Raw genomic sequence first — 13,459 nt, 5'->3', positions numbered from 1 at the left:
GAGTTGACGTGTTGATGTGTGATGCACTGATTTCTTTCAGCCTACAGTTTCTTCTCCGTGCCCAAAAGGCTCAGCAGTTTCCTGTTCCCTCTCCATTGATGTGAGCTGTACTGACCTATAACATTAGTCTTGTCTGCCACAAAAGGCCTTATGAGATATTTCCGATTTGCTCTTTTGCTTTCACTTGTTTTGTAACAATGCTCAAATTCGGCAAAGTCTGTGTATTACGTTCTGTTCTCAGAAACAACTGCCAGGAGATATTAATCAGTAAATGCATTAAGCCATCAATAAATTCACTCAGTTTCACTTGGAGATTCAGAAGGGCCGATATTGTAAAGTCACTTCAGTGTTCTTCTATTTGACATTCTTGTTCACAAACCAGCACGAGAACAAGGATCATGTAGCAGGCCTGCTTTGGCATGGCTGAAACTTCGATACCCATCCCTGCAGTAGGAGGGCTCCCTATGAGGCTGTAGGCAGGGTGCAGGATTTTAGTATCCAGATAAAACAACCTTAAGCAGGTGTGGCTCAGCGCAGTGGTCTAGGTTTCAAGTCATTTTAAAGTTTCTGTCTCTCTCCCTCTCTTCCTCGTGCTCAAACCCAGTGTTTGACCCGTGCAGCACATTGCTCGACAGGAAGAAGAGTTGGGAGTTGCGGAGGTGCGTTTTTGTCCATGTGGGTCACTTGCTACGATGGCAGAGAGAGGTGGTTAGGGCCCTGGAATCGTGATGAAAAGGTTGCAGGTTTAAATCCCATATGGGGGCACAGCTGTTGTGCCCCTGGGAGGAGGTGCTTCACGCAGGTGGACTCCATAAAATAACCAGTGCTCTTAATGAGTACAAAACACCTTTAGAGCTCTCATGCCTTTATGGACAAACTGTTGGGTGAATGAGTGAATTGCATATTTTATCATCGGGAGCATTGTTTTACACAAGTACAGAATAATATAATAGGCACATCACATGCGCGGATCTCTGGAAATTGACACTAAGCAGGGAGGAACACGTCCCTCTGTTCCTGCAGGCCTGGTTGGCATTCAAACCGATGTTACCTTCCTGAGTCAAGCAGTTTGGTCTTGCTAGTAAACTAGTTAGACTTCGATGTCAGTGGAAACGTAAAGTCCGTTTTTTGATAAGACAGAATCATGAACCCATTTGGTGACCATTAGAGGAGGAGCTGCCTGTGGCAGGAAGGTGAAAGGGGTTTTGAGATGCCAATTTCAAGTACAGGAAATAGCCTTGTCTGGCGTACTTAAATGTAAGCTTATGGAAGAAAAACAGATACACTGTTCACTGCAATGCCTACTTAGACATACTTCTTAGCTGTTTGAGGCAATATTTTGTGTGCATATATATACCCATACTGTGCGTTTAAAATGTATATACTGATAGTCATTGAAAATGTAACAAATGAGAATTGAAACTTACATTTTTAATGCCTCTTGGTTTATATTATATATGTATACATACATAAGAATGTGTATATTAGTGCTGGAATTCTATGGTATTTTTTCAGATTCCATATATCTAGATTTAGATGTATGCAACTTTTCCCTTCCAAGCTTTGACTATTCAGAAATTGTGGAAGATGCCATTCTTTCAATTATGGTGTTTTTGAAGGACTCAAGCCTATTCCTTACCTTTGCTTGTACCGATGACGCAAGTTTTTCTTAGTCCAGCCCCCACAGTGCTGATTCCTGTTAAGAATTGACGGTGTATCACCGACACCAACTTTCTCCTTTTGGGGAACCAATTTCCGATGGTCAGTGTGCACATGTCAGGGTATCTGGGCATTTTTCTGAGTGCTAATATATATACACAGACATGTATTCTAAACTTTACATATCTGGAACATTTTCCGTCTGTTTTCCCAAAGCTGCTAATCCCATAACGAAACCAGTGCGTTTGTGTGAACAGACACGTTTGGTGAGCCACTTTCCTGACACCTCACTCGCAGAACTCGCAGAACACGAAAAGACTGGGCGCCAGACATTCTTCGTTCATCCTGACCTTTGTTTGTAACTTGTTCTATAAAGCCGTGACTCGGCTGTTGCATAGAGGGGTAATAAAGTACAGTATTATGCTGTCTGAACTGGATCTGTATTATTTTCCAAAAACCTGGAAAAGGCACCTTTTTTTGGAACTCTACAAGGCACAGAAGGAAACATCCTTTTATGTAGGGCTGCTGTGACTTTAATCTGGCACGCTGTACACTGGAACAGTCTTGTTTTTCATCAGATATGTAGGACTTCTTTATCAAAAGATTACAGATTTTCTTTTTAAGTAGTGGCATCCGGTATAGAATGAAAACTCTAAGCATGAGCACACAAGGGCTTACTGAACTGGTTGTTGGTGTTTCCTTCCTAACACACACCAAATTTGAATGATTTGCAAGCATAATCATGTAATAAAATGTGGTTTTCGTTGAGTCTGCTCGGAAGTGGGCTGAAAAGACATATCCTTTCTGATTCCTGGCCGCGCGGTGATCCCCAAAATACCATCACTACCTCAGAGGACCGTTTCTTCATCTCTTGCAATGTTCACGACATTCTGTTATCTTCCAACCTTAAAATCCTTCTCATCAGAACGCACTAAAATAAAAACATCAGCATATTCAGTCCTAAGTGCTGCAGCGCACATGTGATAGGACAATAATTTTTTCCACAGATGAGCATGATTTGTTAAGGTACCTGTGGAGTGCCTTTCTCAACAGTTTATTTTGGTAACAAAGTGTACTTTTTTAAGGGAAATGCATCTTGCAGTGGATTTAAAATTCCAAACCCCCTAAGGTTAGCTTTTACATCTCATTGTTCTGATGACTTTGCTGACTTTGGCCTTTAGCTGTCCCTCACCTCTTTCAAAAAAAAAAGCCGATTCATAATGCAAGCAAAAAAAAAATAGCAAAAAAAAAAGCACAATTTAGGTTATCCAAAAGAATTTATCCTTTTGACAATACCGCTTGGGGAATGATGGTATGTATACTGTAAAGTCATATAACTGGTTGTGTTGGATGTCTGAAAGTTGACTCTCTGAATTGATCATGACTGTTCATACTTCAAGCTTTTGATTTTTAAAGTGATATATAAATAATTGTATAGCAGTTGCCTTAAGAAATTAATCTTGTCCCGAACAAAAAAGGTTGTGTTCCAAGTATGGTTTTGAAACCTTTTAGCCTGTGCAGGGTCAAATAAAATACTTGAGAACGAGCTGGGATGGAACTAACCCCTGAATTGTATTCTGTACCTGCTGACGATGAGCAATGCTGTTGCACAAAGTTGAAAATGAATTCTGTGTAAACTAAGAATGACGTGAAAGATCTACCTTTGCCACATCAACCTTCGTAACAATGTAGCGGGGAGAGGAATAATTCACTGCTTGAAACTGTGTGTAGTAATAAGCTTTAAGTAGTTCATTCTATATTTAATGGGGAGGAGTCTGCAGTGGAAGAGTTGCTGTCGCCTTTGGCTTCTGTATTAAGACTTGTTTCTGGACTGCACATTCTTGAAAAGTTGTTTGGTTGGCCATGCTCAACAACTTCCGAAAAACAGTGACGCATAGGCAATTGCAAGCAAAAAGTATGCATTCTTTGCAAGATTTTCTGATGCACTTTTTTTTCTTGTGTTATAACACCTTGCTGGTATTATTTTTTCTGCAAAAATGTAGATCTAAACCGAGAATGTAGACTGGGAAAAGACTGGGAGTTTTTCTTTTTTTAACCTCCCTCTGATTTGACCTATTCTTCGTGAGAAATTCACGGGCACCGGCACCCAGATCAAAGCAATTAAACTACGACCCTACCTGGCGATTTTGCAAATCACAAACGCAATAACTCTCGGTGGGTTTCTGTTGGGCGAAAGGAAGAATCTAACAAAGACTGTGAAGTGCTGGGCTTGATTTAGACCGGGCCTTTAATCTTGGGCCTGTTGACGAGCATGGTGCCAGTGACGAGCGATTATACTTTCCTTCATGTTCTGATTCAAAGATATGCGCAGTTAGACACCACCTCCCTTTTTGGCAGGTTGTTTGTTTTTCAATGAGACATTGTAGCAGTGAGCAAACAGACCAAGGAGGAAGCAGAGGTTTGTTCCACGCTAAAAGTAAAAAAAGTTGGGGGGCGGGGGGGAGTGTTGCTCACCTGAGTAAAGCTCCTGACTTGAGATCTATTTTTTTACACTAGAACATGGAAGTTACCTCTGCTGTTTCCTTCAAAATGCGAAGGGAAAGGAGAAAAAACTTCGTTTTTTTATGATCTTGGCATTTCTCGTAGAATGATCTAAATGTCATTCCAGTTTGAAAGTTCCCTGGCTCTTCAGCACAGATGATCAGATTAAGAAAAATGCATGTTATGCAAGTTTGTTGAGTTCTTTTCTTTTATAAGGTGCATTTATTATTAAGACCTTTCACGTATCGATTTTGTTTTTTTGTTATATGCATAAAATTGTAGTTCATTGGTTTTTAGAAACGGGCAACGTCTGCTGCCGAAACTAAACTAAATCTGTAGAAATGTATGTTTTTAACCGAACAAATTTTAAGACCTTTTTACTGGCACTTTTCAGAACCTAAAAATGCTGGAAATATATGTAGGGGAGTAATGCTTAATTAATGTCACACTAAAATAAAATAAATGCCATTATCTGTGTAATTATCCATTCGCAAAAAAACTGAAATAATGGAAGAATTTTAGTACCTTATTTCCAGCTCATTTCTTCAGGTATAATTACTCTGAATTCAATCTTGCCTTTCTGAAACAACGTATTGAATGTCTGTGCTCTTTTTTTGTCAGGGGGAGGGGGATTGTGTGTGTGTGTGGTGGGCGGGGGGGCTAAGTCAAATTATACTGAGTGCGTCGTTCAGTATGAAAACAGGTCAGAGCCACACAGTGTAAACTTTTAAGCACTCATGTTAAAAAAAACTGATGTACCCAAAGATCTCAATGTGCATTCTGCTGATTTGAAAGCCTTTTTTATATGCATTTTTAATACATATTGGTTCAAATTATTTTTAAAAAACATAGAAATAACAACTTCAGCTTTGCATTGAAGTGTAGCTTACGTTCACCCCTAAAATCTGTCTCTGTTCAATCAGGGGAGCTGGTTACATCTTTCTTTCTCTTTTCGCACCGGTCCATAGTAACAATGTCAGCTGCAACTGGGATTTTTTACCAACCAAAGTAACTTCAGACATTTTCTTGTTAGGAAAAGATAAACAACTATGCTTTTGGTAGCTTTTTTTAATCAACTTTGGCCAAATATTATAAGGATCTGGACGTACAAGTAGACATATATGATATATAATACCGGATTACAGAGAAAACTTCATTCAGAGATCAATTTCAAACAATTTGGTCAATTTTGGTGCTTTCCACAATGCGTCTTACTACATTTTTCATTGTCTCTTGGGCATTGTGTTCAATCAGCAGTAAATCTTAATATAATTCTGGTTGCAGTTCTTCACATGATGTTTCAGTACAACTGTGGCCTTCTAGTATTATGTCTGATTATCACTATATAATTTCGCCTCCCTTTTATGTCGTTCTTTTAAAGCAGAACTCCCAGTTCTACTTTACTGCTTTGTACCTCATGCACAGCAAATTCAATTGGAAGAATTTCATTAAAAGTCTGCAAAAAAACTAATCTTCCACTTTGTTCAAGGATGCATCTTCAGCTATATTTAAAGAAGCAGAGGAGTAAACTCAAATGTGCTCTAATGTGTAAATTGTTTATTACACAGACTGCATATTCACTTGTAAGAATTTTCTAATTGTATGATTTTTTCATATTGATTTTAAAAGGAGTGTATTTTTTTTAATTTCCAATTTCTCTTTTGTTACAGATCCTATTTTTATTTTATTTTATTTTTTGCCTGACATTGTTAGTGAACTGCAGTTTCTTTACCTCTCTGTCTCCTGTATTTGAGCCTCATGTGATATTAAGTTATTTGTATTCAGTGTTTAGAAAATACTTTAGAGAATTTTGAAAGAAGTGGAAATTAGGAGCATCTGATCAATTTGTATTTATTTATTTTACCATTTTGCTAAATAAAATTACAAAAATCAAAAGTTGCCGTGATTTTCAATCCCTTCATTACATCACTGGGGGAAGTTCTGAGGTGTTTTACTTCTCATTCTTTGTGTCTGGTTATATAAGTTGTTTTTTTTAACAAATTGAAGTGAGCTCATGAATGTGCTTCAGAGTTCTATAAATATAAAACATATTCCCGGGACTGTCGCAAAAGAAACAGTGTGTTTATTCTTGTCTTTACTGAAGGAAAAGCTTGACAGATGAATCATCTTTTCAGAGCGCAGCTGAACTATAATGATGACACATGTTCTTTTTTTGAGGCAGGGTAATATCACTTCAGCTTTGCAAGATCTCTAGGCTTAAGAAAGTAAAAATGATACCAACATGTATTCATCACAGATCTCTTTACTTAAAACCAGGAATTTTTCCTGTCTGCTCTTGCCTGTTTTTAGTCATCCGCCTTGTGAACTTTTTGGGATGTACCCCAGCTTCAGAAACCATTATCACCAATCCAGGTAGCTTAAATAGCTCCAGTAACGCTTTGTATGCTTTCTGGTAGGACTAGACACCGCAAGAAATTGTAATCTGACTGGATTTCCCCTCCTCGTATTTATCTTCGTGAACCCTGAGCAGCACAGATTTCCCAGAATCCTTGTTTAAGGGTGCTACAGAGCCGGTGTCCTCTCTTAAGAGTCGGCGTCATTTGCTTAGCAGACATCTTTATCCAAAGCAATGGACAGACTTCCATTAACTTCCTACTGCTTATTCGTGTGCAATATATTGCTTTTTATGTCTGCTATAGTAAAGATGTTACAATCGTTTGAAATGATGTAGCACCTAAACTCTCATGATTGGATGCGACGGATTTCATAATATAGACCATGGCTTCTAAAGCTTTTTTTCAGTTGTGTTCTCCCTCAGAGACGACGCGTCAAGCTTCTTAAGAGAATCCGGTGGCTACCATCAGCTTTACGCTCTCGGAGGAGAGAGGACCACCTGGAGCATGTGCTCCAGGGCCTCTCCTTGAAAGGTATGCAGCTCTGGGTCGCGATGCCCCCAGCAGCATTGAGCTGGTGAGGATCACGGCTGTCCTTCCTCCAGCGCACAGGAGAGAAGAAACTGTCCAGCCCGGGTCCAGCCAGAGCCGTGCCGGGGAGAGGGCGCCACCTGCTGGTGGGAGGAACTCCGGTCACAGGCGGCCTCGCTCAGCCTCAGACACCGCACTCCCGACGCGCGCTGACGTTGTAGCTGTGGGTGTCGCAGGGGGAACGGCGGTGCTGCGGCAGTCCGTGCGGAGTTCGGTCCTGGGGTCCCCCCCTGGGAGGGCCGGAGAGACCCCGGCGCTCGCCGGCCGCCTCACCACTGCATGGTCTTGCTGCGGGTCAGCTTGCTCTTGAGGGCGTGGCTCATCTGCAGGACGCGGGAGCGCTTGTCCATGGCCATCAGGTGCTTGTGAAACTCCAGCCTGACTTCCCGGACCAGCTGGGAGAACGCGGCCTCCACGGCGGCCGAGCTCTCCGCCACCGACAGCTCGTAGAAGGGACACCTGAAAGCACAGCGCAGCCTCAGGGGGCCCCTTTCTTTCAGGAGACCGCGCTGGAGGATCCTGGCCTTCTTTGGAAGAGGCACGCCACTGGCACGTGTCGGATTCCCTTTCGCACCCAAAATATCAGGTACAGCACTAGTATTTGTTTTTAAAGGGGATTTAAAAAACTTTAAGATGCTGGAAGATGGGTATACAATCAAGAATCACTCTGTTGACTCCAGCTAAGCACTAGGTCTAGTCAGCTTTGTAATTTGGTGGCCAAATGATCAATCGAGTAACAATGGGCTGGCTCTGTTGAGCACATAGCTGAAGTATTATTCACTGATCAGACTTGTGGAATGCGTTCTAAAGCCCTTATCGTACCCCCGCCAGGTCTGTGTGGGTGCAGAGAGATGAAATACCTTAGATCCCCGGCCAGGGACTGCCCTTCCTCCGTCCGGACAACCCGCCCGTTCTCCATGTCCGATTTGTTGGCCACAATGACGGTGGGAATGCCTGCAGGCAGGAAACAGGAGGCACCTGAGCAGCCGGGGCTTAGGCTTTGCTGCATAAACACAATCTCCTGTACTCCCCTGTACTGCTGTCAGCAGTGAAAGCACTGATGGAAGCCCTGGAGTGGACAGCTCTCGACTGAGTTTTTAGTGTTGTTGTAATGGCTTGTGTAGAGCTGAATGAATGAAACGCATCCCAGACAGGTTCACTCGCCCCGCTACTCGCATTGACCACCCCTCAATCTTACTTTTTGCTTACCTAGAATACAACTGTGGTTGCAAAGCCCTGTCACATTAAAATGAACACCTCCCAGGTTAGCCTGAATTATCCAATTGATCCCACAGCACATCATTGGGAGGAGAGCAGAGTGATGAAGCCAGTTCAGAGATGGGGGTTATTAGGAGGCCATGACTGGTAAAGAAAAGGGGAGAAATTTGGCCAGGACACCAGGGTAACACCCCTACTCTTCGAGAAACTCCCTGGGATTTTTAGTGACCATGGGGAGTCAGGACCTCGATTTTATGTCTCATTCAAAGGAAGCCGCCATTTTTACAGTACAGTGTCCCCGTTACTATAGTATGGCATTAGGACCCACACAGATTGCACGGGTGAGCGCCCCCTGCTGGCCCCACTAACGCCTCTTCCAGCAGCAATGTACTCACCCAGAGTCTGTTTGACGTGGTCGATCAGCCTCTTGAGGTGGGACACAGCCTCGAAGCTGCTGCGGTCGGTGATGGAGTAGATGATGAGAAAGCCGTCACCCCATTTAATAGAAGCCTCCAAGGAACTGGCGGCTGGTCCCACACCCTGATGCAGGAGAGCAGAAGAAAGATTACTAAGGAGAGGAGGTCTTTAAGCCAATCTAGTAGGGGTGTAACCCTGGTGTCCTGCCAAATTTCCCATTGGCCCTAACCAATCATGGCCTCCTAATAATCCCCATCTATGAATTGGCTTCATTACTCTCTGCTCTCCTCCACACTAATAGCTGATGTGTGGGGAGTGTTCTGGCGCACTATGGCTGCCGTCGCATCATCCAGGTGGGGCTGCACATTGGTGGAGGTAGAGGGGAGACCCCATTACCTGTAAAGCGCTTTGAGTGGATTGTCCTGAAAAGCGCTATATAAGTGTAAGCAATTATTATTAATTATTATTATTATTATTATCTAGCTTGTTTGGTTTCTAATGGGTAAAGGATCCAAGAATCGCATCCAGTCAGGGTGTCTATTTCAACAACTTCACTGGGCAGCTTGTTCCCTGCTCCCACTGCTCTTTGTGCGGAACATGTCCCCTCCTCTTGGTTTTAGAGAGAACGGCCCACACGTTGTGTCAACGCACTGTCCTCTGGTTTGCCCTTCGCTGTTGATGTTTAAACCAGTCCATGGGGTTTGGCAATGATTTGAGGATTTTTGGAAAGTTGAATCATGTCACATCACAGTCTTCTTCGACTGAGCCCTACAGCAGAAGATCGAGTGATCCTAATCTGTCAGCGTAGGACATTCCTGCTAAACCGGCACCAGAAAAGTAATATTTAATGTACAAATGCATAAGGCTTTCAGGCATCAACCTTTAACTTTGCTTTTTTAAAAAGGCTTGTATTTAGTTAGTGGCTGTGTCTACTCCATTTTCTTATCTTGTATCTGCTTGTGTATTTTATATGAGCTTATTCTGTCATTTGCTGTTCTTACAACTGTTTTTACACCTACTGTAAAATGCTTTAAGATGCTACTTTTAAAGGTGCTATATGAAATTATTATTATTATTATTATTATTATTATTATTATTATTATTATTATTATTAAGTTGAAGAATTACAAGAGTGATTTTGTTATTCTTTACCCTCCTCTGTGATTTCTGTGATTGCAGATCACTTTTTACGAGAATGAGCACATGACAAGACGAAAGTGGGGGATGGTACTGATCTCATGCACTCACGACCAGTAGCTGTTTTGTTCTGTAATTGTCTTTCCTGCCTGGGTGCTGTTTTGTTCAGCGTCGTGACCTGTTGGTCGTGAACGCTACTTGACCAGGCCCGCTGCTGTTCTGCACCGCGTGTTCAGCAAACAGAAGCTCTGATTCGGCTCCAAAGGACTCGGACGTGTCCACAGGTGCCTTCTTCACTATAGCGGCTCTGTGTGCGCCGAGACCTGTCTGGAAGTCGACATGCGAGATGACGACGAAAAGCAGGCCCCCGTAACTGTGCAGTTTCAAGAGGCTGGAAAGTAAACAGCGCAAGAAAGAAAAATTAACAGTCCAACAGACGAACTAGCAGGCACCCCTGCTCATACCTTCTTGTTAGCAGTATCCAGTATCTCAAGATCAATGGCTTCTTTGTCCACAATTTTTCTGCACCTGTATGTTACTTCTAAAAAAGAGTAAAGACAAAAAGAAACAATTTCAGGTTTATAAGGCTATATTCCTACGTGTATTATAAAAGAAGAAACACTAAACTCGGTTCAGCTTATTTACCCTTTTTATGGTCATATTCCCCAATGAAGCGCTTGGTGATGAATCTGACACACAATGCTGAAATAAAACAGAACATGGAGTTTCACTCCTCAAGTTTTTCTAAAAGCTGGCTGTTTCTAATATTTAATGTTGGAAACACCCTCCTCCCCCCTCCCTCACACACATATTGTGTTTTTGGAGTAAAATCTAAATTTTTCTTTTGCAGATTTGTTATTATTCTAGATGTGTTCCAGCCACAGTACAGCCATTTCTACCCGACAACGTTTATGGAAGCAAAGGAACAAGTACAGGTTTATTCCATGCTGAAAAGAGAAGAAAAGAAAAACAACGTTTAGACTGTGGAGACTTATTCCCTTTGGAATAAACCTTTACTTTTTCCTTTGCAGCCTATACAGTTTTTATGGAATAGTGATCCTGGTTTAAAAAAAGGGCATCACAAGGCACTCTCTATATTTGCAAATGGGAAATTTAAAATGGAATTCACTCATTATTTGATACTTCGATACCTTAGAAATCCAGACAAAAAAACAGCAAAAACACAATTCAGTGGCCGAGTGGAAATGGGTCATAATTTACTCGAGGAATAGGTTTTCCCGCTGTAAGAAAATCCCCCCAGACTGTCTGAAAAGATATGGGTGCCTTCTTTGTTCTTCCAATCCAGACGGTATTGTAAATGATGTATTCTTTCTGAGCGCTGTAGACCGAACGGAGCCGATAGAAACTTAATATGTTGTTGGCAAAAGTTGAACAAGCTTACAATAAGAACCATATTGTTTGGGGTAGGGGCAACACTTGTAGTCTCTGCACTGAATATTACTCAGTTTTATTCCAATACAAAATAAGCCAAATATCACAAATTCTAAGAATCCTTTCTTTTTCCCGTTCAGACATCGTGAATGCAACAGTCGTACTGGGCACAAGGCGCTGTACTGTCTGTAACATATGGGCATTGATCCTGTTCTCCGTCTTCTAAATGATCGCAGTGCAAAGTAGATTTTCTCTACATGTTGCTACGGTAAATCTCGTGAGCATTAAAATTATTCATTAGAGTGCATCTCACACTAAAGAATGCAGTTCTATTTTACCGTGCCGTCGGCTGTCTTTCTCATTGTGCCCCCGCAGATTTTATTTAAGGAGAGCGTGTCTGCGAAAATGTCTCTTTCCAGTCCTTACCAGTCTTCCCGCAGTTGCCCCGTCCCAGGATCACTACCTTGGCTCGGCTCAGCCTGCCTGCTTGTCCCCCGTCTGTCATAGTTGTCCAGGAAGCTGTCTTATAAAAGATATTTAGGATTAACACGGCATTCCTCCTCCATCGAGAACTGAAGACGCTGATTACAGTGTATGTCAAAACACAACTGCTAAAACCTGACAAGAAAAAGTTAAAACTTACTTAACTTTACCGTACTTTAGTCATCGTTAAAACAGCCTGGGTTTAAACGAGATGTTTCCCCAGGTGAGGTGGGATGTTGATGAAACACAGCACTACCTGTAACTCTCAAACCAAGAACACACATTTTTACCTAGTGCAGAAAGATGAAGGCGTAAACCTCAGCCCTAATCTATGAAGTGCAGTTGTCTTCTGTACTTGAACCGGGCTGCAGACTTTTGCTGTTCTTCTGTAAAACAAAGTTACAACGTATAGCCAAAATGTAACTTTCCTCCAAATCCCCGAGTCCGCTCAAGGGCGGAATGAAGCATTGCCCGAAGATTCACTCTGGTATAGATCAGCACCAAGTAAGGACCCTTTCAGGAGTTTCTTTTTCAAGTTTGCAAGCGTCTATTAACACAGTTTGATCCTGTTCGCGGTATTTGGAAGCAGAAGAACCCTACTTATCTGTGTTGTAGCTAAAATCATAGTTTGGAATCATAAGACAACTTACCCCGTGGGAGGGTGACAGTCGGTCATTTACATTGGTAAGGTCTTCACTATGAGGAGGTGAATGGAGGACACACAAAAACCACCAGCGTGGAAAGTTGATTGAAAAGTATATTCTGAAAAACAACGGCAAATCTGAAAACTGCCCCGCTCCTCGTACTTAGAGTTGCATTGCAACACGCCAGTGCTGAATTTGGCGACTCGGTGTTTTCATCAACATCACGCATGCAGCCAGCGAACTGTGACTCCGGTCCTGCTGATCATTAATTGGAAGGTCCTGAAACAAGCTGCTGTTTGTTGTTGTTTTTTTTTAATGGCGTGATCTGTGTGTGCTCGCTCGCTGTCGGTCGCATCGAGTCTGCTTTGAAGTTGGAAAGATTTCTTTACCTTGTAAGAACGCGCTCTCCAGATCTCATTAAATGGCACTTTGATTTATTGTGTTTGACAATGGAGCGCCACGGTCCGAGCGCACAGGTCCTAGCGCCGACGCAGTGCGCCTGTTCGCCAGGATCAGCACTGCTGGCATAGTTCTGAATCACTTCACAAACCCACAGTACCTGTAGCGCCAAGCAAATCTTCATAATGAAACTAAAAGGCGAACTTTACATGAAAAAAAAACATAGTTTCTAATAACAGTAATTCATTTTATACAGTACAAGAATTCAACATTATTTTCAGTGCTACTAGTAATCACCTTTCTTATTAACTGACCTCTGTTAATCGATAAATTATTTAGAAATGAAGACTGTTGTCATTTTTAAATCTATGCCTGTGTTAACAGGGTATTGTGCATTTCTAAATTGTCATCCTCAGCTCTTATTGTAACCTCCTTAAATATCCATATGTATTTGTAATCATGACCATGGGAAGTGGTGTTTTAGCTTCTAAAAATGTCAGTTTTAAAATGAGTAAATGAAATAGGCCCGCGACAATTTTTTAGATAGAATATACTTCAGCAATCCTTCCAAGATCAGAAATAAGCTAATTTCTAGTAAGCACAGAGCACAAGACAGGACTACACTCCAGGCAAACGTACACAAATGGTCAAGTCAGAGAAGCC

The 13,459-nt window shown here is 41.9% G+C and overlaps 1 protein-coding gene across 2 annotated transcripts; it reads right to left on the bottom strand.

Annotated features, from left to right (window-relative positions):
* Positions 1-6,241: 6,241 nt before the first annotated feature.
* On the bottom strand, positions 6,242-12,789 carry LOC102694650 (ras-related and estrogen-regulated growth inhibitor). Of its 2 annotated transcripts, none has more exons than XM_015338612.2 (8): positions 12,404-12,789; positions 12,044-12,139; positions 11,697-11,793; positions 10,524-10,580; positions 10,343-10,419; positions 8,720-8,864; positions 7,967-8,060; positions 6,242-7,565 (listed from the first exon to the last, which is right to left on the bottom strand). In XM_015338612.2, the coding sequence occupies exons 3-8, from the start codon at positions 11,773-11,775 to the stop codon at positions 7,376-7,378; spliced, it is 642 nt and encodes a 213-aa protein (XP_015194098.1). In that variant the 5' UTR covers positions 11,776-11,793; positions 12,044-12,139; positions 12,404-12,789; the 3' UTR covers positions 6,242-7,375. The 2 variants fall into 2 exon arrangements, with proteins under 2 accessions (XP_015194098.1, XP_015194099.1); XM_015338613.2 differs by having other exon boundaries at positions 11,697-11,789.
* Positions 12,790-13,459: the final 670 nt, after the last annotated feature.

Source organism: Lepisosteus oculatus, chromosome 21 (genome assembly GCF_040954835.1).
Source record: "Lepisosteus oculatus isolate fLepOcu1 chromosome 21, fLepOcu1.hap2, whole genome shotgun sequence".
In the NCBI taxonomy this organism is placed as follows: domain Eukaryota; kingdom Metazoa; phylum Chordata; class Actinopteri; order Semionotiformes; family Lepisosteidae; genus Lepisosteus; species Lepisosteus oculatus.
Note: the sequence above shows the minus strand (reverse complement) of the source record. Positions and strands in the feature narration are given on the sequence as shown.

Bases quoted from the DNA above. Each gene is read 5' to 3' on its own strand.
- LOC102694650 (XM_015338612.2), bottom strand. From the start codon at position 11,775: ATGACAGACGGGGGACAAGCAGGCAGGCTGAGCCGAGCCAAGGTAGTG. The intron at 8,865-10,342 runs GTATGAGCAGGG...CTCCTGCATCAG, and splicing joins TGGATACTGCTAACAAGAAG to GGTGTGGGACCAGCCGCCAG. The intron at 7,566-7,966 runs GTATTTCATCTC...CTGTGCTTTCAG, and splicing joins TCCCTGGCCGGGGATCTAAG to GTGTCCCTTCTACGAGCTGT.